This window comes from Fusarium fujikuroi, chromosome FFUJ_chr03 (assembly GCF_900079805.1).
Source record: "Fusarium fujikuroi IMI 58289 draft genome, chromosome FFUJ_chr03".
NCBI lineage: Eukaryota > Fungi > Ascomycota > Sordariomycetes > Hypocreales > Nectriaceae > Fusarium > Fusarium fujikuroi.
In genome coordinates this window covers 1,940,366-1,966,579 of record NC_036624.1, presented here as the reverse complement: position 1 = coordinate 1,966,579, position 26,214 = coordinate 1,940,366, and the positions used below count along the sequence as shown (strand labels likewise).

General features: G+C 50.0%; 5 protein-coding genes; 2 read left to right on the top strand and 3 right to left on the bottom strand.

The window, feature by feature from the left end:
* Positions 1-533: 533 nt before the first annotated feature.
* Positions 534-3,691, bottom strand: FFUJ_02731 (related to sodium-calcium exchangers; the record flags this gene model as incomplete). XM_023574498.1 has 2 exons in its annotated part: positions 534-864; positions 915-3,691. The coding sequence occupies 2 exons, from the start codon at positions 3,689-3,691 to the stop codon at positions 534-536; spliced, it is 3,108 nt and encodes a 1,035-aa protein (XP_023427841.1).
* A 1,169-nt stretch (positions 3,692-4,860) lies between these two features.
* FFUJ_02730 (related to condensin complex component cnd2) lies at positions 4,861-7,534 on the top strand (the record flags this gene model as incomplete). XM_023574497.1 has 4 exons in its annotated part: positions 4,861-4,955; positions 5,009-5,591; positions 5,643-7,220; positions 7,283-7,534. The coding sequence occupies 4 exons, from the start codon at positions 4,861-4,863 to the stop codon at positions 7,532-7,534; spliced, it is 2,508 nt and encodes an 835-aa protein (XP_023427840.1).
* Positions 7,535-9,607: 2,073 nt separating this feature from the next.
* On the bottom strand, positions 9,608-11,590 carry FFUJ_02729 (related to nonhistone chromosomal protein; the record flags this gene model as incomplete). XM_023574496.1 has 7 exons in its annotated part: positions 9,608-9,807; positions 9,863-10,663; positions 10,737-10,970; positions 11,034-11,088; positions 11,147-11,326; positions 11,382-11,415; positions 11,472-11,590. 7 exons carry the CDS (start codon positions 11,588-11,590, stop codon positions 9,608-9,610), a joined length of 1,623 nt encoding a protein of 540 aa, XP_023427839.1.
* Positions 11,591-18,988: 7,398 nt separating this feature from the next.
* FFUJ_02728 (uncharacterized protein) lies at positions 18,989-20,731 on the top strand (the record flags this gene model as incomplete). XM_023574494.1 has 3 exons in its annotated part: positions 18,989-19,069; positions 19,722-19,741; positions 20,512-20,731. 3 exons carry the CDS (start codon positions 18,989-18,991, stop codon positions 20,729-20,731), a joined length of 321 nt encoding a protein of 106 aa, XP_023427838.1.
* A 941-nt stretch (positions 20,732-21,672) lies between these two features.
* On the bottom strand, positions 21,673-25,855 carry FFUJ_02727 (NIK-1 nonidentical kinase-1; the record flags this gene model as incomplete). XM_023574493.1 has 6 exons in its annotated part: positions 21,673-22,110; positions 22,185-23,684; positions 23,736-24,002; positions 24,064-24,890; positions 24,947-24,979; positions 25,039-25,855. 6 exons carry the CDS (start codon positions 25,853-25,855, stop codon positions 21,673-21,675), a joined length of 3,882 nt encoding a protein of 1,293 aa, XP_023427837.1.
* Between the last annotated feature and the right edge of the window lie 359 nt (positions 25,856-26,214).

The following is a 26,214-nucleotide window of genomic DNA, read 5'->3' as shown; positions in this document are numbered from 1 at the left end:
TGACCCCTCTAACACTAGGTAGGTACCCCTCGGGGGGCAAGAAAACACCGGACCTTGATATGAGGTGTCAAAATAAACTCAGCAAAAGATATCCTAGATTTATGTAAAATTACCTAAGTCTTTTTGTCATTTAGGGTTAAGGTCCTGAGTTTTCTTTCCTCCTCTAGGTACCTTACCTGCCCCTCCACCAAAAGATCTTCACAGCCTCTACTAGCGCAAGGAAACTTTTTAGTGGGCCACCTGTTCCGCCCAGTCTCACCGCTAAATAGCTCGCAGCAACCAGTGGGTCCCTCAGTTGAGGTGAGCTCGGTGAACGAGTGAACGAGGATTAAATTCGGGATGGATGAATGGTCATTACCTGATGGATGTCCCTATATACACTTGTATCAGGCAGGATCTTTGAAAACAGCTCTCGTTCGTTGAAGAAGAAGAAAAAACGCAAAGTCGTGTTATTGCTTGGTCTATACAGTCGCTCAAAGAATGTATGAATAAGACAAAAACGCCTTTGTAAACCCAGCCAAGTTCATGGCAGGCTATGCCATTTCACCCCAAGCTCCAGTGAGCTCGACGATCACGTTTACGATTGTGCTCACTGCCCAGAGAGTGATCAGTCCCCATCCAATCTTGCGACTCAAGATCCATTTGTTCATGGGCACAACAATAAGCAAACCCACAAGCGTGACAAGCAGTGTGATAGCTGAGATCATCAGCGTCCCACCGACTTGAATGCGGTAAGGCTTGTACTTGATGGGATGGCTGGGGTTCTTGCGATGTTTCTTGTTTGCCTTCTGGATTGTCATCATGGCACCGCCGATACCAATCCCCAGAAGGATGTTCAGCATAGGGCCACCGAAGCAAGCAGATCTAGATGTCATATTAGCCTCGGTGCTCCAAGAAAGCCCTACTGTACTTACAAAGCCATGACGGGATACCCGAGCCGTGCTACTGTAATATCAGCGACTAGATCCCCCACACTGTTGCCAGCAGCAAATATGGTGAGACCTAATAGCGCTTCCGAGATGTTCAAAATAACACCAACTGTCTTGAGGACCCCTACAACCTCGCCTGCGATGGTTGAGATCCAAGCAATACTAATAATGAATCCCATGAAGCAAAGCATGTAATGATAACGAGGGGGTCTGTCCTCTGACGTGAAAACGACTAAGACACCGAGAAGAATGAGAGATGCCAGGAGTGCGTATAGCACCATACGGATCAAAGCTTTATGAGGGTTCTCCCAGTCCTCCAAGGTATTGGCCCACAATACAAGGACAGCAAACTGGGGGCCAGTAAATAGTTGTAGCGCCACGAGCCATCGGTTCCAGCCTGTGCAGTCATTTTTGACACTGCTGGAGGAATGGAAATCTGAAGCTGGCTTCGCCACTATAGCTGGTGGACCCAGAGAGAACTGCGAGGCAGCCAGAGTATCTCCATCTGCAGCATGTGCTGTAGAAGGTGTTGTCGCAAGGCCCACGTGACCGTTGCCACGGCTTGTGATGGTGTGTCTACGATAGCGCTCCCATTCCGATTCCCTTTCTGGCTCAATCGCCGAGTACTCGATCGATATGGGCGGAGCCATGTGCCCAACAACTTGGTGATCGTGATGGTAATGATCGGTGTGGTCATTGAGTACTTCGAGGATAGATGATTCGCCGTCTGTTGTTTCGGAGTCTACGACGGGTAAAGTCACCACCAGAAGAAAGATACTTGGGACAGAGATGGCACTGACAAACTTGTCCCATGCCGTCTTCTCTTTCCAGCCTTGCAATGTAGGGAACAAAGTTGCCCACAAGACATGGGGGGCTGGTAGTACGGCATAAGGCCACCATCTAACAGGACGTGACGGTGCATCGACTGTCAGTTGTAAGTCGGCAAAGGGTGTCTCACGACTTGCTGAACCCGGTGCAACGGTACTGGGTGATACTCCTCCTGGCGACACGAACTCAATTGGGTCATTCTGGTAATTGGGCGTAAGCAGTGCTGGCGAGTCACTGTACAAAGGGAAAGGCGTGTTAGGCGAGGAGCGGTCGCTGTAACTGCTACGTCGGCTGGAAGGTATTTGCAAGCGAAGTTCGGGAGTCAGCAGCTGTCCTTTCTGGTCTTCCGGAGGCGCATCGTGGGTGGTCCCACTGGGACCGACGGGAGGCGCTGCCAAGTTTCCCCCTACAGTGTAGGATGGGCTGGGGCTTGATGCCCTCGTTCCACTGGCTGCTGAGCCAGGAACGGACAACGTCGGCTCGGATCCGTTGCGGCGTGGAATATGTAGGTCCGGGTGAGCAGGCACACCAACTGGGACGTCTCCAGAAGAGAGCGCTCTGTTCCTTATGGGTGCGCGCTCGCCAGTGTTGGGGTCCAACTGACCATCAGACCGAGCCGATTCCGCGATTGTTGCGGTGGTCTGCCTGCGCCTGTGCACATGATAATCCGAATAGCTTCTTCCTGGGATCGTGGACAGCTGTAAATTGCCCTCGCGTTGTAGCTGCGCCAAAGCAGACCGAAATTCCAGTGCACCTACAAGACTAGGTCGAATGGGCGTCATTGTGTTTCGTCGAACTCCACGGCCTCGCAGAACTCGCATACTGCTGGCAACCTCGGCCGCAACCATGCGATCATGGTCTTCACTAGATGTGTCGCTTCCAGCTCGCTGAGGCGTACCATCAACCTCGATTCTGGGTCCGGCTTCAAGGAGCGAGATATCAGGCGGCGTAGCGTGCGCAGTGCCAGGGCCCGAGCCAGCATCATCTGGGTCGTCTCTATATGGCTCGCCGGCCAACTCGTCCCCAGAGTGACCTAGGGCTGCATACACGTGGCTGCGCGCTTCGCCTTCTCTGCGTTGTCTAGCTTTGCGTCTCGTAGAGTACCAGTGCCATGTTACAACAGTAACGACATACACTCCATAGTACCCTATCATCACCCAGCACTCCCACAAGTGCAAGTGGCCGTCAGCTAGGAAGATCATGGTGAAGACGACCGCAAGGATGAAGAAGCAAATATCGCGGGTGTATGATTTCCGATCGACACGGAACTCCCTCACCAATGCCATAGAACCAGCAACGACACCTGTGATAAAGCTTGCCGCGCCGATCAGCTCTCCGACGGCCATGCTGGCGCTATTAGAGCCCATGGCTGCAAAGGTGCTGAACACATCGGGAGACCCATTGCCAAAGGCGAGAAATGTGACGCCTGCCAGACTCTCGCTCAGGCCAAGGACTGTCGCTATCGTGCTTAGGTTGACACTGAAGAAATCACTTGCAGCGATGCCGATGGTGGTGAAGAGGAGGCCCAGCCAAAGCACGAGGGCTGTGAATGCGACGGGTCTTGCATTGCCGAAAGAGCAATAATACAGTTCAATGTAGTGTACAAGCCCGGCATCATCATCGTTGCAGTATTTGCGCACAAAGGCGCATTTGTCCACAGCATCGTGGACTTGGCTGCACTCGGGTGTTTCGACCGTAGAGGAACTGCGCTTGAAGAGCAGCTCGGGATCTGCCGCGCGATTCGAGACGGACTGCGCGAAGGTTGTATGCGACAAAAATGAATACGCAGTCAAGACTGATAGAAGGAGGACCGTAGTATAGAAAGGGCGAGACTGTAAGCGGCTGCCTCTGGGGAAACGCTTGGGAGTCGCATTGGGACGTTTGGTAGTCTTGTGCATGGGGCAAAGACGCCCACGGGGGGTGGTATTCGTCATGTTGGAGCTGGTATCGTCATGTCATGAAGTAGCTTCTCTGGATGCCATTATGATCCTGAAAGAGAAAGAAAGACAATGAACAAGAACGGGTCTTATGAAGCTTAAGAATATAGATTGAGATGCGATCCAGTGAGGGGAGTAGGAGAGATGCAGAGGAAATGTTTGGAGACCAAGAATTGGGTTCAGTGCTAGATAAGGTAAGGTTTAAAGGTTTAATAAAGTGTCTGTCGTATCTTGACGTTACATGCTCCCAAGCCCGTGGCATGCCCCATTCCCACGTTAACTTAACCGAGGGGGGAATCGTGGATCGGTGATCGAGAATCTTAATATCCCCCGTTATGCATCGACTTTCCCTTTTGAACCATCCAGAAATCCAGTTTCCAGCATTTTAGCGTCTCTTTGCGACGGGTTTGTTACGACCTAGTTTGGTGATGGTGACGAAGATGAAGGGAGGCCGCCAGTTGTTCAGAGATAGTACGGCATTGCTTGCCACAGTTAGTGTAAGAGTGAGGTGTGGCTAGGTACCTATCTTATTAGTTTCCAAGATTGGCAGGAACCACCAAGACACAGCTGATCCAGTCCAGAGCTCCCAGTGACAGACTGATCGCTAAATAATAACGATGACAGGAGTTGCTTGCTTGGTCGATACAGTATGCACACCGACTTCTCTGCCACTCGCACGTACAACATTGGGTCTCTTGGTTAAGCTTCTCATCTTCAACGTGCTTGCTTTAGGTTGCGCCACGTGCTTACTGGAAACTTGGTGATCAGATGGGATCCAGTAACTTAAGGTGGCATGGGCAGGGGTAGGTTACCATTGGGCTGTTTGGCCTGTTCCTGCCTTGGCAGCGTCTGTTGTCCGTGATGTTCCGTTTCAGACGGCGGAGAGTATCCGTAAGCACCTCCGTACCTCCGTCTCTGCCTACCTCGGTGGGCTGTGGCTAACATCTCCAGCCACAGTTGAGGCCTAAGGCTAAACAATAACACAGTATTGAAGTTACCCCACACACCGCCCGCCCCCTCGTGCTAGTTACCTCCATAGCAGTAGGCATTTATTTTGTTTACTTTGGCCAGGGGGGTCCCGCAACACGACGACGACGACAACGCGATAGGCCTCGTCCAAACACGCCCTTTTTATTCCCCCCAAAACCCACACAAACAAACTGAAAATGCCTCGAGTTGCTCAAGTCCCCCGGACGGGGAGTTCCAGGAATAACGCAGGCTCTAGTACGGCCTCACCATTCATAACGCAGTCACCTGTCAAGTCAGTCATCGATTCCCCAGCAACACCTGCGGTGTGCTAATGCAACTATCCAGAATCCCCCTCAACGATGATGTGTCAGAAAAGGGGCAGCGCATGAGCTCCAGGAGAGCTCTCCACGAAAGACAATTTAACGAGATTAAGAAAGCCGCAACTCCTCGCAAGGTTGGTCTTCGCCTTGACGACATGGAGAACGGTGATCCCCAAACTCCCCGCGGCGGCCGCGCCAGCAATATCGAAGATGACGAGGGCTTCGTGGTCGGAGGCTCCGCGGTCACGCCTATGAAGCGTGTACCGCTTCTCGCCAATTTCGAAGAATGGATGAAGATGGCCACCGACAACAAAATCAATGCGACAAATTCATGGAACTTCGCTCTCATAGACTACTTTCACGATATGTCACTCCTCAAGGAAGGCGACGGTGTGAACTTCCAAAAGGCTAGCTGTACCTTGGACGGATGTGTCAAGATCTACACCAACCGTGTGGACAGCGTCGCAACGGAAACAGGGAAGCTATTGAGTGGCCTTGCTGATAGCAACAACGCCAAGAAGAAAGACAAAGATGGCGAGGATGCCGACGAAAGCGACGAAGAAGAACTCGACGAGGATGGCAACGTAAAAAAGAAACCCAAGAAGAAGGTATAGCAAATATCCGGACACTCCCAAAAGGTTCAAACTAACATTTACTAGACACAACGATCATCTGAAGCAACACTTGCCCCCTCCTTCAATTCACTGCAGCTCAAAAAATTTGAGCTGGAATTCGCAGTCGATCCCTTGTTCAAAAAAGCATCTGCCGATTTTGATGAGGGTGGCGCCAAGGGCCTTCTTCTAAACCATCTTATGATCGATTCACAAGGACGCATCGTCTTTGACAGTAGCGACGATACTGGTGATGCCACCACCCTCGGGAAGACGAAGTCCGACGATGAAGAGGGTGACGGAGAAGACGAGGCCGAGAACGACCCGGAGGAAGAGGAGCTGGAAGATGAGGAAGAGGCCGATGACGTCGAAATTGATGTTGGAGTCCTTGGTGCCAAGTTCATCCCCGACTTGCACCGGCTCGATGAGCTTGATGTTTGTCCTTCTCTAAAGACGTTTGATCTTGGCGATCCTTCGGGATCCATGGATATTCCATTCCTGAAGGCACCCGAAGATTGGAGACAGGACCAGGACAAGGATAAGACCCCAGGAGCGCTTGGCGACTTTTCCGGTCTCGTAATCGATGGTGACGAAGCAGCAGGCTTCGACGATGACGACCTCGCCCTGGGAGCCTTCGATGCTGCCGATAATGTCGCTTTCGGCGAGGGCGGCGAGGCTTGGGCTAGAGAAGCCGCCCTGGAGCCACAGATGCGAGTGTACGACGCTGGCCTCGGTGAAGAGGGTGGTGACGGGGATGAGATCGACGGCAACGGTGAATACGTTGTTTCGATGACGAGCGCGCAGAAGGCGGACAAGATGCACGAGGACATCCTCGGATTTTTCGACCAGGCATTGCAGAAGAATTGGGCGAGCGCGGAGCACTGGAGGATCAGGAAAATCAAGGATGTGAATAAGCCAGCAACGGAGACAAAGAAACGCAAAGAGAAAGAGCCCTTTGAGATCGATTTTGCCGCACCGCTAGATTCACACACTTCGGATATTATTCATACACAAGCCACCAACAATTCGGCCATCAGCATGCTCAAGAAGGATTGGAAGTCCAAGTCACGCAATCTTCTCCCCGACGACAAGCACTTTAACTCCAAGTCTCTGCTGAGCCTATTCCTCAAGCCAAAGGCACGGATGAGCAAACGGCGCACCGGCTTCAGCTCTCGCGGTGGGGGCGGCTTTGGTAATATTGGTGCAGATAATCAACCTGATGGTGAAATGGACGAAGCATTCTGGGCCAACCAAAAGGCCCCGCAACATACAGACGAGACAGTGTTGCCTGAAGGCGACTATGATGCCAACTTCTTCCAGGACGATGTTATGCCATTCCCCGGCGGCGGTGACTTGGACGACGATGATGATCTAGAATTTGCGGACGCAAGAGAGCACTTCTCCCCAGGGCTTGACGGGCAGGCTGGACTCACTGATGGCGGAGGGCTCACGGCTCTACTTAATGGGGAGACAGTAACCAATACTGGAGCATTCGGAACAACACTGGTTACTCAAACGAGGCGTGTACGTCCCGAGTATGTGCAATATGCTAGGGTAGCCAAGAAGGTGGATGTGCGAAGGTTGAAGGAAGAGTTGTGGAAGGGTATGGATGTTGACATTCTTCAAGTAAGTTATTATGCACAGTCAAAAACGAAGACGTGGCATTATGCTGATACATCTCACTACAGAACCAACCTAAGCCCCAAGCAGTGGATGTCAGCGAACCTAAGCAAGAAGAGACGCTCAAGTTCACAGAGATCATGAACAATCTGCAGACCGTATATCCCAAGCCGGTGATGGATGATATTTCAACCTCATTCTGCTTTATCTGTCTCTTGCACTTGGCCAATGAGAAGGGTCTTGTGATTGAAAACACACCTGGTCTGTCGGAACTTGAGATCCGCAGGGATTGGTCAGCGGAGATTGTCGAGGGTGAATAGCGGGAGCGGTTTTGAACTATGTAACCACTTGTCTTGAGTATGCTTTGAGGTGGTCATGTACTTGTTTATTTGACGAGTCATGCATGGTATGCTCGCAGAATCGTTCAAGAAACACCTAGCAATGCATGGTATGGTATGGTATGGCATAACGTGATATCCTGGCGTTGGGGGGGGAGTCAACAGTAACAACATCTGGAGTACTTGTTTTGAATGAAGGACACGAAGGAATGATTAACTGATCATGCTCATGAGCTTTACGTTATACCATGTGGATGCCGACCGGAAGATGAGGCGACGGTTCTTGAATATGCAGCCTCTTTTCATTACCAATTTGAAGAAGGCAAGTTTGAATTCTTGATTGATTGGGCTTTTGTGGTCTCTTGGATCGTATCCAAGTTTTCTCAATGATAATACTTGGTGGATGGCAACCCGACCTGACCTGACATCCATATCCCAAAATCGGAGCTGCTGGAATATCAATGGCAGAAGATTCGTTATTATATCATCCAATCCAACACGCGAGTGCCACAGCGATATCTGCAACATCACACTCATCTCGTAGCTGATTTTTCCAGTTTCCATGGCTCAAGGGAGTTGATTAGCCACACAAGCTATGTCACCTGGCTAAGTAAGTACTGAAGATTGCAGAGAGATGGCATTGCTAACCAACTCATATAGGGACCCTAGTGCCTAGAGCAAATAATTTTCAGCTCATGTGTTCAAGATCAGGTCCTGATTACCTTATCTTTGTACGGGTAAAACAGACAGACTCCTGCTCAAGATCCGTATGATTTTACGTTACCTTCATTGGGTACCTAGGCGCCTAGGGACTTAGGTACCTAGAGGTATTTACCTTAAGTACCGAAGGTAAGGTACCTACCTACAGGGGGGAAGTTAAACACGAGACTGGATTTGGTGGTAGATCGGTGGATTTTGGTGTAAGCCAGTCTCATGTATTATTTCCCTCCAAGGACCTACCTCCTCCTAGGAACCTGGAACCGTCGAGCCGGGTACGTACCTTAAATCCTAGTCTCAGACCCACTCATGGGCTTTTGTGGCTGCGCCATGACGTTGAAACTGGTTACGAACTGGACCCTTATGACGATGTTGATAAATTGTGGGGGGGCCAAAGCCACCCAGAGGAGAGAACAAGAACAAAGCAATTTTGCTGAGGTAGATACTTAAGTCTGAATAAGGAAGGACCCTTGAGATCGCCTCGTTCTTTCCATTTCATTCATCATTCTCCTTTTTCCCCTCCCATCTTTGGCCTATCTAATCAGTCACCTACTCATCTTAGTACCTAAATATTGCTTCGATTTACTACTCCACATGTAAATAGCAGCCATCCAGCCACATCTCCTATATGTCTGTAGTATAAGTACCTATACAATACACACCAATCGACAACCTCCCTCAGGTGTCTTCCGAATACCAAGATCCCGAGACTGCCCCTCTCTCGCCGCAATGATCTGGTGGTGGACTCACACCTGCAAAACCCCTTGGATCAGAACACCAATGTGGTCTCCCCGATGCCGACATGCGCTACTCACTCATATGTATATAACATGTCACGACCTGGTATTGGTTCTACCCAACGTTTCCATACTAACTAATACAACTCCTAGTCATTTTCTTGTTGTAATACCTAATTCATTGCACACTAAAAAACCAAAGAGCACATGCCCTCGAAAGATCCGTTACGGACCTGGATAACCTTTCAACTATACACCAGTCAAATTCCTCATGACTTTCCGAATGCTATTTTTGGATCCTTCCAACCCTCTTTTCCACCCAAAGTTCAAGCACCTAACGCCAGAATCCGCGACTGCGCGACCCGATATCACCACAGCAGCCATTATAGGTACTCATTCATGTGTACCACCATCCACCTAAAGACCGAATCATGAAATGGAAAAGACTTGACATCATCATGCGTGGGTATCGGATAAGATAAGAAACAAAAGGGGTCCCTGGGGGGTGAGTAAGCTGCATCTCGACACATTTGGATACAAGCGTTTTGGTGTTGAATACAGCATCAGTATGCTACGAGCATACTGTCATCGTCACCGCCCTTCATCGTCGTTCGTCTCGTTCGTGCTTTTCGACAAGCTCACCAGCTCTTAGCAAGACGCTCATGCCATCGAGGCGAGTCTTGAAGGAACGATCCTCGGTCGGGGCGATCACATCAGGTGCCGGCGTCATTGGCACATCGCTGTCTACCATATATTCGTCGTTCCTGGCTGGAGGGCCAGTGGGTGGCAATGGCTGAGACCCTTGAAAGCCGAGTTAGCTTGGACTTCTTAACGAAGCCTCCATAGATTCAAGTACCATATCCCCTGGGCACAACGCCGTGGCCAAAATATGGCCTTACGAGTGGCACAGGGTCTGTCGGGCTCGGGGTCGTCGTACCAGTACCTAATCCGGAAACAGGAGAACCCCGTTCGAACATGGACGCGTTGGCAGCCACAACTGGTGTCGGCAGCGTCTGATGGTGGGAAAGGAGAGCGTGGATCGGGAGCGGTCCTTCGCCGGGAGTCCGTGCAAAGCCCCCTGCTGGACTCACTGAACCAATACTGCTGCTGGAAGACGGTTCGTGCCGGAGGAGAGGGGGCTTGGGTGGTGCCGATGGAAGCACATTGGGGACTTCGGGTACCGACCTGGGGTAGTTCGCAGCAACAAAGCCACTCGAATAAGGGTTACCTTCTGAGCCGGATGGAATTGGCATCCCCTTCCTTCCATCTTCGAGCATGTTGGACAACGAGGGCAGATGTTGATGTGAGACTTCTACCCCCCGACCTCCTTCTCGCCAGGACTGCTGGCGCTTGGGGGCTTGGTAATGGGTTTCCCGTGGACTTCCAGCATCGAAGAGGGCGGCCTGGGGTGATGACATAGTCTCATCGTTCGAGTTTGCCTGGGATAACAAAGTTGGCGTAGTCGACGAATGTTGTGATTCAGCTATCGACGCAATCGAGTTCAACCTTTCTCGCCGACAAGGTGGTGGCTCACTACCTTGCAACCTCTCACTACCACTGCCGCTCGAAGTGTTGCCTCCCGGTGTCATCGTGCTGCTGCTGCTGCTGCTGTGTCGCAATCGAACGGGATCCAGTTTTGTCCTCTTAGAGACATCGGCTAGCCAACGGCGGGGTGTCAGTTTTACTGTCATGCCAACGTGTGATGGATTTGATGCCATCTGGCTACAAACCTTGAGTACGTTTGGCCTGCTTCTCCTTGAACTCGTGGAGATATTGCATATACTTCCGATAGTCGGCCGTTTTCTTATATTCCATCAAGTCACGGTGGTACTTCTCTTTGTCGGCATTTGCTTGGCTTTCATATGCCTCCTTTTCGCTGGCATTCAGGTTTTGCCAATTCTCTCCAACGAGTTTTGCAATTTCTGTGAACGTGAGATTTTGGCTTTTTAAGTCTTCCCTCATTTCTTTGCATCGTTTGTCAGTAAATCTTCACGATCACTGAACGAGTGTGTCGGGGCAGAACTCACTGTTGGAAAACAATACATATGCTGACGGAGGTCTCTCAGGGGCATTATCGTCAGGCTGGTACCTTGTTAGTCATCAAGTCACCTACTTGAGAAATCCAAAGATTTCAACTCACCTTAGGGTGACGCCGATACTTCCGTTTAGCAACACCTGGTCCTTCAGGCGGTAGTTCCGTCCGAGTAGGCTCAGGTTGCACACTATCCGATTTTACATCCTCGCTGGTTGGTCTGACAGTAGTCACCAATGACACCGATGGGGAGATGCCTCGGGCATTAGCTATCCTTCTCTGGAGCTTCTAAAAAAAAAATTGCATCAGCGGCTGCCTGAGTAGGCGGTGACAGGAACCATACCCTCCGGTGGCCAAGTTTGACACCCAATGCATCTCTGAAAAAGGCTGTTAGTGGAAATGCTGCAGTCGGTCCACTCAGAAAGAAACATACAGATCTGACTCCTGAATGTCAAGAATGATATCCCACTCATCGAAACCTTGTTCAACGAATGCACCAAGATATTGGGACAATCCCAACTCGGCAAGAATTGACTCGAGATCGGGAGACATACAGCTCAGCTGGAAAGTTCCGGGGAACCTCCTTCCAAAAACAAACGGTTTTTTTAGATTAATTGGTGCCAGTGTGGCGGCTCAACTTCGTCCCAGGTACAAGTGGCTAGGATGCTGTACAATTTGATGAGAAACAAGCAAAGGTATCGGGTGATCAAGCCAGTTTGATGCGTCAAGGGTGCGTCCAGTGTACGTCTGGTGTTATGTTCGGGATCGTCTTTTATACATACGTTAACCACTGCTATGTGAGGCCTTTGATGGTCTTTCTTGTTGGTTGGTAGTGTTGATGGATGGAGATAACTGAGAATGGGTGGGTTCTGAAACGCGGGGTTTGGCACTGAGCTATGATGAACTGACGATGTCGGTTCAAGCTGGGTGGCTCAACAAGGAGCTATTATGAGACTGATGTTAGGCAAGAATCTGGGTAACAAGACGTCATGCTATATTCGAAAGGTTTCTGAATACGCGGAACACGCTTTGGGTCTTCAGTCTGTACTGATCGATCAAGTGTGATGAGTGAGGAGGTTTGGACGTGCAACGGAGATCTTGGGCAACACAGGAGTGATAAACTCAGGGATCGAGAGGAATAACGTCTGATGATTAGGTTGGTGACATAAAAGTTCTTGGTGAACATACAGAGGGTAAGGGGAGGGGTGTGGAAGAATGACGAAAGAAATAGGAGGCACGTACAGGCAAAATGTAATAGTATTGGGCCGGAGAATTGGTGAGAAGCGGACCTTGAACAAGAAAAGAGTTGGGACATATGGTGAAGGGCTGTTATTCTTCGCCAATTGACAAGCCACGGCAGTGAGCAGAAAGAGTTTTCTGAGGCTGAGGCAGAAGCTGGAAAGTCAAAGGAAAGGGAATCAACAGTGGGCCAGCAAGTAGGCTGGATAGATGAGGATGAGTTCGAGAGGGAGTGAAGTGCAGTTACGAGCACCCCTAGAGACAACAAGCAGAATCGGATATCTCGATTGCAAAGAGCAAGTGCTGTGATGTGGTGGATTGAGGAAAGGGTATTGTGTCCAACCGCGATGAGGGAAGAATGAGAGCTCACGGTCTGTCAGTGGCGCAAGACCTCGTCTGGGATAGATGTCGAGGATAGTGACGAGACGTGGATTGGCAGGTGATCTTCGGACTGAAACTTATGAGGCGACTGTAAGGTGACAGATCCAAGGGGGTAGGCCCCGGGTTAGGTTTGGCTGCAGGTCGCTTGAGGATCAAATGTTCTGGACCTAGGCTGTTGTTGGCGTGTGCGCGAGCGTGAGAGTCAAAAGACAGGCAAGGTAAGGCAGGACGAATATAAGAATTAGACTGTAGGGACGGGACTTCAGTCGTGGACGTACGGGAGGGGGTGTGAGGGCTGTCGAAGAAAGACAGGTCAAAGATGAGTTGCTCTGTGGGGAGCTGGTGTTAGAGCCAATATTGGGATGGGGGATTCTCATTCAGGGCATCGTGGGATCCAGATGCTGTTTGTAGATGGAGGTAGAGACAGGGTCCAGGGGAAAACGGGGCAGAGTCGGAGGTGCCGCAGCCACCGGCAAAAGAATAAATACGATTAGTTGAACCTGGAATAGGCAAAGCAGGGCTTCGGAAGCGATGATAGAATCGTGAGAGTTCAAGTGGCAGAAAAAGAGCAGAAACATCAGATTCCTACATGGCACTCGCTTCGGGGGGGTGGTCTTGCTGTTCAGAGGCTCCAAGAGAACTAGGAGGGCATGGTCTAGCCCAGCCAGTTTACAACTCAACCTAAAGGGGGCGTGGACGTGTGTGGGAGAAGGGTGTACGTCTACAATATTCCGTCAAGGGCACACAGCCTTGGCACGCTTGTCTCTTAAATTCTGGGCTGGCTGTTGATCCGCAGCCTCTTTCTTTTTCTGTTATAGAGCGTATCAAGTTTTGACGTTCGAGAAAGATGAATGATGCAAGGGCCGATTTCACACTGGAGCATTATCATCATTGTCCATCATCCATCATATTGGGTCCTGGGAGACATGGACAATTGGCACCAACATTGCTAAGCAACGTACGTACGGAAATGCAGTTCAGAATCGAGATGGGTCGAAAAACAAGAAGCGTGGACCCCCGAGGCCCTGTCATCGGCTACGTATACGATAGGGCGGCACCTGGACAACATCGAGATGCCCCAACTTGGTCCAATTGACACTTTCATGAACGATATCTGGGACCGGGCATGTTGAGTCGCTTCAACGCAACGCTACTGGTGCCCGTGACTGTGATTTCCAGCAGAGCTATCCATGGATGGATGGACGGATGTGTTGAAGAGGAAAATGCGACGCGGTTCTTGAGATGGGAGCACCAAATCGAAAGTCGGAAGGAAATCGGCACTCATCCAAAAAGATACACACCATTGCTGCTACTGCTGATGCTGATATTGATGCTGCTGGTGTTTGTTTGATGTTCCACAGAGCGAACGGTCCCATCATGATGTTCCAAGGACGCGGGCAGGCCTGTTATGGGGTTTGGCGCATCTCATCCTCTATTCAGAAAGAGGCAATTGGGCATGACGATCAACCGTCAATTTGATTGATTGATTTGCCCCGACACGGCAGGATGACAGTCATTGGCTAGGTGCATCACCCGTCCACACCAGGCTTTGCCAGCCCTCGAACTCAGGAGCGTGTCGTAGCGAAGCAACTCAGAAACTGTAACGGGTAAGATCTCGATCCCAATTCGTGAAACGGTCGTGGCCTCCCGTACGGTACGATACGGGATGACAGCGTGATGGGGTGAGAATGTCACGCTCTTGGACGCGGTCTCCCCATCATCCTCTGCAGCTGGCTCAAAGATGTTCAAAACTCGCCGAGACGGTGCACATCAACCAGCTAAAAGAAGCGTGACAGACGGACGTCAGGGTTGAAGTTGAGCTTGTTCTACAAATGGCAACGCTCGTCGGTAGCCAGGTGGTTGTGGGTTAACTAAAACGGAGTTTCTGGGTCAAGTTCTGGTGGTCGGAGCTATTGCGAGCCGGGGGTGTGGAGCCGGTATAAGTGACGCACGCCCTGGGCTGTCCACAATCCGCTCGTGGGTTGTTCCTGATCGCCATCGAGCCATCGCCTTTGTTGAAATCGAGGTTTGGCTTACTGATCGCACAACGCCAGAACTCCAACTTCACCATGATCGAGTAGGGCCTTGATCGAATCGTCCATGATGCCGCGCCAACGGGTGATCTGCTTGCTCAGAAATGCACCAGGTCCCCTTTTCACGGGCCACACGGTACGGCCACCGACGTCTTTGGGAAGTCCGTTCGTGCAGTGACAGAGGGATGCAGCCGCCAGAATTCGTCATGTTGCGCTGATGGTTGATGCCTCAAGTCGAATGACGCATATTGGAACTCGTTCCAAGGCATCATGTGTTTTCCCTTTCTACCATGATGGGGCAGTGTCATCCAGGGTGAAAACGCACGACCGACCTCCGGCAGTCCTCCTTTGATTCTGTTTCTCCGGTGCTATGATAATCTAATTCTGTTTGGGCTATTTGGGTATATTCTGCGTTGATGAGCCGAAGCTGAAGGTGATCGTTGGTTCTATTAGGCATAGTGCCTGTTAGTGGGCATGCGATAGCTCACAGGTAGTATGTAAGTTAATGGCTATCAACGACCGAGACGTGCAAGATAGGATTACTCATCGTCTGGCCACTCAAGTGGTATTGGAAATATTCGATAGCCGCAATACGTGGTGTCGGTAATTGTGAATCGAAAGCTGGTGGTAAAATCGCTATGAGCGGGATGGGAATTCGATAAAGGGTCTAGAATCTCGATCCCTCAGAGCTCTGGGATTGGCGAATGGTGGCGGATTGAGTAACCGGCTCCCCGTTCAATGTAACGCCCCTCTGGCCATTCAGCCATGCATCTTTCGTTTCGATCCCAGAGGCTTATTCGGACTGTGCCACCTTGGCCATTTCCACCAAGTATTGAGCTTGAGTTGGCGATATCTTGACCGATCGTAAAACTGATCATGGCCTAGTGTTCGAACTTGCAAGTCAAGAATGATGCAAAGTAAGGGTCACGGAGCATAGTCCGTATCACTAAGCCAATAAGCTTCAAGCTCGCGGGATCCAAAAATCTCCGGTTTTCTCGGGGGAAGCGAGAGACCACCGGCTGGCGGCATGCTCTCTGCTTTTATGACAGCAGCCTAACTATTTGGCCATACTAGGCGCTTGGAAGGTTGGAGGCGGCTGAAGTACCTGGGCTGGCTGGCTGCATCTCCAACTTCCGCCTCCGACGGCTGGGGGTCTCTGCACAAAGAATAGATATGAAAGCTACAGTGCCCGAAAGGTTTCGGGCCTTGTAGTTTTTGATGTCCAAAATAAACGGTTGTGACCGACTCCCCGATGTCGCGTAAAGCGCATCAAAGCGAAAATTTCTCCACGACGTTGAGTCTAGAACGTTGACGAGAGTAATAAGTGAGTGATAGGATTACCTTCTACCTATGCTAGGGTCACTGGCTAACTGGGTATGTACAGGCTGACAGGGCAATGGCCATATCTGATCTTTAGAAAGGGTGTGCACTAACTGGTAAGGAGAGAGGCAGTTGGTTGGTTCCTGTCCAAACCCTGCATAGAGTGCATGGAAGGGGCCGCTTCGAGTCCGCTTTCCTGGGCTATTATTCCCGGACGGATGTCCTGTTAATCTTCCTTTACGCCTGCCTATAATAATCCCACTCTACCTATTTGGTTTCGGTTCCAGCTAGTTGTTGCTCGATCTGATTCGCTGGGCTTAAGCGCTTTTTTATGCTTTGTTGCATTCAACACGTTTGCACACAGGTACTAGGTAAGGTAATAGGCAAGTTATAAACGAAGATACCTCAGGGGAGATGTATGCCTTACATTAGGTACCTAGGTAGATACCAAAGTAGATACTATAAGTACAGTAGGTACTTATTTAATTCAGCTTAATGAGTGTATACAGGACTTGTATTTCAGCACTTGAACATGGAATCACATTGGATAAAGCATAGGTGGGAAATGATCAGCAGCTAAATTTGCCCTGAGTAGGTAGCCAAGCCAGGTTTATGTAAATCGATGGATCTATCGAACAAATCTCCGTAGCTTGTTTTGCACCGGCGGGGGGCCTGTACACCAGCAAACTGGCCTTCTGTATCTAGTATCTAGGTAGGCATGTACTGACCTAGCCATCGGATTGTTGGATACCTACCTACCTTAGTAGGTAAGTTAACTTGCTACGCTCGCTGCTGCTGTGTTCATTTTCGCATGCGACACTGCGAATAGAGCTGCCCAATTCACGAAACTGGTCGTGCTGGGCCACTCTGATACCCGGGCTGGTAGGTCGCAGTCGAATCTAGAACCCAGCCATAGACATGGATGCGAGCGGCGAGTTCGATCGATGGCCAAAGGCACAAAAGCTTGCAGGCAGGCAGGGTTGTCAGGACACTCCACCAGTTTGTGTCAGTCCCAGTCAGCCCAGTTGATCGGAGAGTTTCAGAGACACTTTGACCATTTCCTATTAGCGGAGTGGATAAAGATAGACCGACTACCTACTGTACATCCCATGAAGTGTAAGCACGTATTTATGGCATACTGCAAGAATCCCTCTTCACGAAGTACATTCCCTTCTTAGAGTATGGGTGTCAATGCAGCTGCACGTTGAGATCTGGCGTGTTGGTATGCCATCGACTTTGATGGGTATGTGAATGCGGACCAAAGGAGATTCCAAAGGAGATTTGTTGGGTGCGAGTTGTCTGTTTCAGCCTCGATCCGTATTGGACAAAAGATGCATATCATGGTCGCACCACGCCTGTTCACCTACCTCCCTGTGCAACTTTCACAACAGTATCAGCTATCTGTCTGTCTTTTGGTCTCAGAGACCCAACCCAACGCCTTGACACAGTAGACCGCCCGCTTTGCTTCGGGCCTGGCACCAATATTGAGAACCATGTCTTCACTCCCTCGTTGATGCAAACCCTCAGCTGCGGTTGTCTTGAGGCGACCCGCAATGGCCCGGATCATATTGTGATCACCATCCGTCGTAGTCCAGGCCTGTGGCGCATGTGTTGCATGTGTCTAGACTAATCGATCGAGCCCATGGATCCGCCACAGCACTCATACAATCACATAAAAAAATACGGGAAACCCTATCCATCTCAACCATTATTTTTCGGACAATATCTTCCTGTGTTTTCTTATTACGGGTGCCTAGTAACGGGGGAATTACGAAAGTTTCCCGCACATCTGAGACACGGTGCTAGGTTGTTTGTTCGGGATATCTCCTTGTGACCAAGCATTGAGGCAAGTAAACCTGAAGTACTGAGTAACCAACCAGTAACCTATTCTTTAACTTATATGTCTGCGAACGCAATACCAGCTTCTCAGATATGTCTGGCTCATGTGAGAAGGCTCTGCAAAGGTTGTTTAATGATCTTCGCGTTCATTAGACGGCCTAAGATGTATGTATCCACAGCCCATTGTCAGCACATAAAAGATGGCATTAACTGTCCCTCCTCGACCGTTTGGCCCAATATGGTCATTGTTGTCTACGCTCATGAACAGAGTCCAGCCTCGAGCCTCGAGGCTCAACTACCCCTTGTTCAGTGTCTCCCGTGATTTGGCATTGACAAGCCACTCCTTTCTCCCTTTCCATGGACGCATTCGACGGCCCGTGTTCGCGCCCGCAAAATCGGGATCTAGATATTGTTCTAGACCCAAATTTGCCATATTCCCACTACTATCTGCATTGCCCACTCTGAGATACCGTATACGTGTCTGAGGTGTGACTTGGGGCATGCAATAATCTCAGATATTCTCCTTTCCAGACAATTAGTGGCATCCATGGTATGGTCACTTGATGCTGTGTGGGCTATTATTCGCAGGATGTACTAATTACGCGGAAGTGCTTCTACAACCGCCCCTGAAACCAACATACTATATTCGTTAAATTTCCATGAGAGGGCTCTCTACTGCGTAGTTCAGGGCACCTATAATTGGATGTTAGTAGTTCTTTCGCTGGCTTGATGTTATCCGTGCCTTACTTACCTATGGATCTTTACGGTTATACCCTTCCCTTAGGTTAGGTTAGAGGGAGCAGACGGGTACAGCAATGGAACGTCTGAGCTGCTTAGGCACCTTACCTTAATAATTAAATGCCCACGCGAGACCCCGAGACCCCATCACTACCGAGTGGAGGTAAGGTAACAGGCGCAATCCGAAATTGGATTGGATGTGGATCCAAAGTCAGCCCGCTCTTTTCAGAACAGCCTCAGTTTCTCCGTTCTCTTACAACAAACAGCGCAAACAATTCATCCACGGCCACCAAGAGACGAGGTAATTGCTTCGTTCCGCTCAACCAATCAATCGTCGCATTGACTGCCTACCTATCCCTGATCGTTGCAACATTACTTGCCTCCGAGGAAGTTAAACACCATGGCCCCATCTGACACAAACAACCGAGCTACAGAGCCTCTGGCCTCGGGTTCAAGTTCGGGGGATGCCGATATGGCCCAGGTGAGTAAAGTCACGACCTTCTTTTTTTTTTTTTGTCCTATTCATTTTCTTGAACTCTCCTACATATGTTGCTCCGGGAGAACGAACAAGAACGTGTATGGATGGTACGGTACACTCTGCAAGTTAGCACCAAAACACCACCGTGATGCCCGAGATGATGGTCGATATATTTGTTCGACTATCGATTTATTTATTTACCGGCTGTTGGTTCTGACAGCCAAACAAGCGTCACAAACAATGCTCTTTCTGTTCCCCAATCTCAATACCATTCCTCAACATGCCATTCCTTCATTCCCTGTCTATTCCCACTCCAGAAAGTCTAGACCCGGACTTCCCGTGGAACGTTTTATACCTTAGCTAGACCCAGCCAGTTGGTCGAGACCTTCTCGCTTCGCTTGGCTGCCACAAGTCGAACCCTCCTGATTTGCATCTGCATCAACATTGGCATCCTGCATTCTGCATCTCTGATCCCTGGATCCTGGGGTTGGTTGGACCTTGGGGGAATATCGGTATCATATCACTATTTTGTTGTCAGCATTCTTCTGCTCAGACACCCTCCCGTTTGACTCCATATCAACCTATCCCTCACTATGGCTATTGCACTGCATTGCATGATGCTGAATGTCCGTTCACTGACAATTTTCTGTTCCAGGCCTATCGAGACCTTGCTAGGTATACTATTCCAAAGTTCAGCGTCATTCCCCAGTTCATCTCACTGTTTATTCACGTTCACACTCCCTCTCACAATACCGATCCTTTCCATCCACTGTCTTCCCACTCTCGCATTTCTGTTATACGCATTCTCCTTGCCATCATTTACTATCAAACCACATGAATTGCTTCCGTCCACGTTTTTGGCAGGCTACATGCAATTAAATTTATTAAAAAAAGAAAAAGAAAAAAAACCAGCCTCTACATCCCTTGGCTTCAGTCTCAGTTCACAGATCTATTCACCTACCGGCGTGTCCGACACCTAGTCATGGCCAAAGCGTTTAGACATGGCCATGGCGATTTTCAAAATTCCCATTTTTCAAAATCTGAATCTCAAGAACCTCAGCTGAACAAGCTCCTCGGGAGATCGGCATCTATTGGTACCGATAATCACCCCATCACTACCCTTGCATCTCCCGGATTGACATTTTCTTCATCGGTGAAGGAAGTCTCCGATTGCCTCCTGATGCTTGTATCACTACATTCTTAAGTCACTCGACTTGCATTTCATTGGTTATATAAGTTCTTGCGCTGTATTGGTAACTCGGAAGCGAGGCGAGCATCCCTAGCAAAGACGCATCACGACATCTTCACAGCTCGCATGACGCACGCAGTCGTTCCTGTTCCTGCGCACCTCACTACCCATGACTTGGCCTTCGCCTCCCTGCTATTTTAGCACCAAACTCTAAGAGCGATTTTTTAGAACTGCAACTGACGCAAAGGATCCATAGAGGCGAGCAAGCGGCCACGGCCCTAGAGAATAATCTTTCAAACCTCGAGAGCAGGCTGGATGCCATCCTCGCTGCTTTAGAAGCCAGAGAAACCACACAGATGCCCGCCGCCGTAGCTAAGGCCAACAGCTCCCTAGGAGCTGCAGACAAAGGTCATAAGGGCAGATCACCGGATGGCACTAATGGCGCCGCAGAAAAGATTGAGAAGGATTCAGCCTAAGCGACCACCCAGTTCGAGCAGTGGCTACACATTATTTCACATAGTAGACTAGACAAGGGAAGCAGGGTGTCAAGCCAATTCATCAGTCTCTTCCGCAAAGACTCTTATGCTTGAAACATCTGGACGGTAGCGGCCATTCAATAATCATTCCCTATTTCGTTGAAAAGACATCCCTGTTCTCTCACCTATCTTTCGATCCCACGTACTCCTGGAGCTCAGAGGCTCATGTCCAGCCCCATATAGAAGGGCAAAATGAAATAGTAAACATGAACGAACAGAGAAAAACCAGACAAAACGCGATGAGCAATCCCGTAGAGCAAAAGATCAAACGGCATTCCACGAAACACTCATCCTCGAGTGGCCCTTCTCCAATCGTCCCTTCCTTATTCTAACTGTGGTCGCCGACATGTATCGTAAACGTATGTTTTTGTTGTCGGATCATGTTCGTCTAAATCGATATATGTCGTTGTAACGAGCAACTGGATCGATAAACGTGCTTCTCTGCAGGAAGTTTGACATAATCGTCCGCCCAAGAAAACCCCAGAAACGCCCACATGACAAATATAATGCGATAAAAAGAATTATGTCCATCTCAAGCTTTAAGCAAATGGAAGTTGAGGAACGCAGAGACACACTGCTTTGGACCTTGCCAGGTATCATGATTCGCTGTCGCCTAATCGACCAGTGCCTCGAGTTCATGATCTTCATGTCAGCCATGATGAGTTGATGCACCAGATCCCGTGATAGACAGTCGGTGTTGTCATAAAATTCACGGTAGGTACAGGAGTGGTGAGGTGACCGGGAAAAGATCCTATGGTAAATCTCAACTCATCACCTCACAATGGGCAGTAGTATTTCGCAAAGGCGGGCGAAGGCATGTGATCCTCGTCCTCTCGTTATTGACTGAGCGATCTCATGAAAGCCTGAAATGCGAGAACCAGTTAGTTGGTAAGACTTCGCATATCAGAGAGGTCAAGACGTGCTCTTGCCAGGGGATCCTCATCAGTGGCCAGAATGGCAGGGCTCTCCTTGCCATTTCCCAAAAGAGGTTCTCGACTCGTGAATGAGCGGCTCTCGAGCGTGGGTCGCAGCAGGCCCTGTCCCCCCTCCTTGTGCTTCGATTTCGTCTCGGCATGGAGTGCCAGTTCCCGCTCACGATTCTTTTCAAGCAAAGGGCCGCCGAGCGTCGCGCACTTGAGGATCGTCTGGATTAGATGATTTTGCTGCAAGGGTTTGGACAAATACTCGTCCATCTGAGCTTGGATACACTTCTCTCGGTCACCCATCATAGCGTGGGCCGTTAGGGCAATGATGGGTGTGCGGTGGCTCCCTATGCCTCGTTCGTATTCTCGAATCTTGCCCGTGGCTTCGAAGCCTCCCTGTAACCAAAAGCGTTAGTTAATGTGTCTGCGCGATGACTGTGAGGATTGAGTTTGTCGATGCTGGTACTTACCATGATTGGCATTTGTACATCCATAAGAATGACATCGAATTTCTTGCTTTGGACGGCTTTGACAGCTTCCCAGCCGTTGCCAACCACTGTTACCACATGGTGATACTTCTCAAGAATTTTCACTGCTAATCTTTGGTTGACGGTGTTGTCTTCGGCGAGCAGAATTTCGAAAGATTTCGTGTTGTCAGCGAGTGAAGGTGTCGCCCGGTTCTCGAGAGCCGGAATCATGCCGTTTCCTAGATCAATGAGCTTGCACGGCGTGGTCATATACGACGTGATTCCCAGATCTAAGCACGACTTCAGACTAACATGAACAACTGGTGCCAGCAAGACGATAGGAAGGTACTTGAAATCGTCCACGGCTCGTAACCTTCTCGCAGTGTCGATGGAATCGACGAGGATAGCGTCATAGGGAAGGGAACCACCGCTTTGAAGACGAGTCAGCGCCGGACTTTTCTCCGAATCCACAACGACGGGCTTCAATCCGATCTTCTCTAACATAGGCTTGATTGAGGTGGCGTTCTGCGACTGAGCCTTGTCAACGAACAGCACTTGATGGCCTCGGTAGGGGCGGATCTGTTGCTCGATCAGAGCAGCGTCGTCGGGAGCAAGCTTGACTAAGCATGTGAAGTGAAATTCACTGCCCTTGCCATGTTCACTGTTGACCCAGAGATCACCACCCATGAGATTGACGAGTCGTTTCGAAATAGATAGGCCTAGACCTGTTCCGCCAAACTTGCGCGTCATGGAGCCATCCGCTTGTTGGAACGTGTCGAAGATCAAATCCAGTTTGTCTTGGGCGATTCCTATGCCCGTGTCCTCCACGACAAACTCAACCGCATACTCTCCAGGTCGGACATTGTTTTGCCCCATGCTCTCCTTGATCGTTAGGCTGACCTCACCATGCTCTGTGAACTTGATAGCATTGCCAACAAGGTTGAGGATAATTTGTCTAAGGCGGAAGGAGTCGCCAATAACGTAGTCAGGCACGGAGCTGTCGACCTTGTAGGTGAGATCCAAGAACTTCTCATTTGCCTTGACAGCGAGAGTCTTGAGGGCATTGAAGACGGTTCCACGCAGTGTGTAAGGAATCTCCTCAATGACCATTCTCCGGGCTTCAATCTTGGAAAGATCCAAGATATCGTCAATTATCGTCAAGAGGCTATTGGCAAGATTATTGACAATGTTAAGCATCTCCCTCTGATATTGAGTCAGATCGGTGTCTAATGTCAGTTGGGTCATTCCGATGATACCGTTCATCGGCGTTCGAATTTCATGGGACATGTTGGCGAGGAACTCTGACTTGGTCTTGTTGGCAAGTTCGGCAGCTTCCCTGGCCTGGGTATTACGCTGAATAGAATCACGCAGATTTGAAATCATCTGGTTGATCTTGCGCTTGAGCTCGTCCATCTCACCCGACGCTTCGACGTCGACTAGCTTGGTGAAATCCCCATCGGTGGCCAAGTTGGTTATATCTGAGAAGGCGCGCACTTGTGTAGTCTGTACGAGTTAGAAAACGGGCTTCCCGCAGGGTCATCAAGGACTCCTTACCAGGTTACTGGCCATTGTGTTGACATCCGTGGTGATTTCTTTCCAGCGGCCGTCTAGACCGCCAACGTCGGCTTGAGCACCCATCTTTCCATCAACACCCACATCCTTGGCAACTCGTTGCACTTCGTAACAGAAGCTAGACAAACGGTCAACCATGTTATTGATGGTCTCTTTCAACACTTGTATCTCTCCATTTGCTTCGACCTTGATCTTCTGGCTCATGTCGCCGTTCGCAATGGCTTGAGTAACGGTTGAGATGCTTCGGACCTAGGATTTCATTAGTGACCATGTCAAATCCGAGCTTTCTGAGCAGAGATCTGAGCTTTACCTGGACTGTGAGATTTGACGCCATTGTGTTGACGTTTTCTGTGAGATCCTTCCATTTACCTTCAACATTGGCAACTTGAGCCTGTCCACCTAATGTTCCATCTGTGCCTACTTCCCTGGCTACTTTGCTCACCTCAACGGCAAACGTACCAAGACGATCCACCATCTGGTTAATCGTGTTCTTCAGTTCTGCAATTTCACCCTTCACCTCAACCCCAATCTTCTTTGTCAAGTCACCTTTGGCGACAGCTGTTGTAACCTTGGCAATTTCTCGCACTTGAGTGGTCAAGTTCATGGCCATGCCGTTGACGTTCTCCGTCAGATCCCTCCAGGTGCCTTCAACATCATGCACAGTGGCCTGCCCTCCCAGACGTCCTTCGGTTCCGACTTCGCGGGCAATTTTGGTAACCTCGCGGGCGAACTGTTGCAGCTGGTCAACCATGGAGTTGATGGTTGACTTCAGCTCGAAAATCTCTCCCCTGCAATCGGCCTGGACCTTTTGTGTAAGATCTCCCTTGGCGACAGCTGTGGTAACCTTGATAATGTCGCGCACTTGAGTCGTCAAATTGTTGGCCATGGCATTGACATTGACGGTGAGATCGTTCCACATGCCCTGCACTCCTCCAACATCAGCTTGTCCGCCTAACATGCCTTCTGTCCCGACATCTCTCGCTACACGTGTGACTTCAGAAGCAAATGTTCGTAATTGGTCCACCATGGTGTTAATCGTTTGTTGTAATTGCAATATCTCGCCTCTGGCAGGTCGTTCGATCTTTTTAGTCAGATCGCCGTGGGCCACGGCGGTGGTAACCGATGCTATCTCTCTCACTAGAGACTTGTTAGTCACAGGTTATCAATTTCGTAATCTAGGCGAAGTTGCAAACCTTGATCAGTAAGATTCTGGGCCATAACGTTTACTGTACAGGTGGTTAGCAATTTGTGTGGTGCAAAAGACTTTGGGATATGTGAAACATACCGTTGTCAGTCAATTCCTTCCATGTCCCATCGACACCGCCGATACGGGCTTGTCCACCAAGTAATCCTTCGGTACCGACTTCACGAGCGACTCGCGACACTTCGCTAGCAAATATTTGCAGCTGGTCCATCATAGCGTTGATAGTGCGCTTGAATGTTGTGATTTCAGGGTCCATTTCAACAGTGTTCATGCGAACCTTCATGGTCAAGTCACCGCGAGCAACGGCGGTAACAATCTCTCCAATTTCTCGTAGGGCCTTTTGGAAGGCCTCGTTGGCTTTCTGGTGCTTCCAAAGCTCGCGCTCCAGAGTAGCGATACGTTCCTGCTCGAGGATCTCGAGGGCTCGCTCTTGTAGCTGCTTCTGCTCCAAGAGCTGAGCATTTACACCAGCGAGCTCCTGGCGCTGACTATCGAGTAACTTGGATTGGTCATCCACATGTTCTCGAAGTCCTTCAAGGGCTTCTTCGGTCAGCTGATAAGATGGCAGATGCGGAGAGTGCAGACTACCTTGGGCGTGAAAGACTTTAGGCTTGGGACGGACCGCCACAACCTGAGCCTCTTCGCCGAAAAGAGTGTCAATAACCTCGTTGGGCGTTTCTGGGAATGGAGAGGTAGCTGAGGCCTGGCTCTCGAGCTTTCCAACACGCAGAGCAAGGTTCTGAAGCTCAAGTTCGAGCTTGCGCTTGGCGGGAGTATCTGGCCCTGGGAGTTGCACCTGAGAAGCTACACCAACCGGTATCGAATTGGGCAGTCGGGGATCTGGGGCAATCGAGGCGACAATCGAAGCCGCAGCGGCGAGGGCCGCGTCGTCAACCATGGTGATGCAGGTAGGCTGCTAATTCGCAGCTGAGTAATGGAGAAATATTTTTTTTTGCTGGTTTCCTTTTGGTTTATATATAAATAATTTCTGGCTGCGCCGAGTCGGACGTCCAAAGTGGGCGGATGGGTATGGATTGCAGATTTGAGTCGATGGATGGCACAGCGCCGGGTCGGTGGATTGTAGAGTATACTCGAAAACAGTACGACGCAAGGCAGGACGATGACCAAACTAGGGACGCAACAGCAGTCGACTGCGCAGCATCCTCGATTGTCGAGAGTTTGGATACAGCCACAGTACACTACACAAGGTGACAGTGGGCGGTGACCCTGTCGAGTAGAAATGGGCGAAGATGAGAC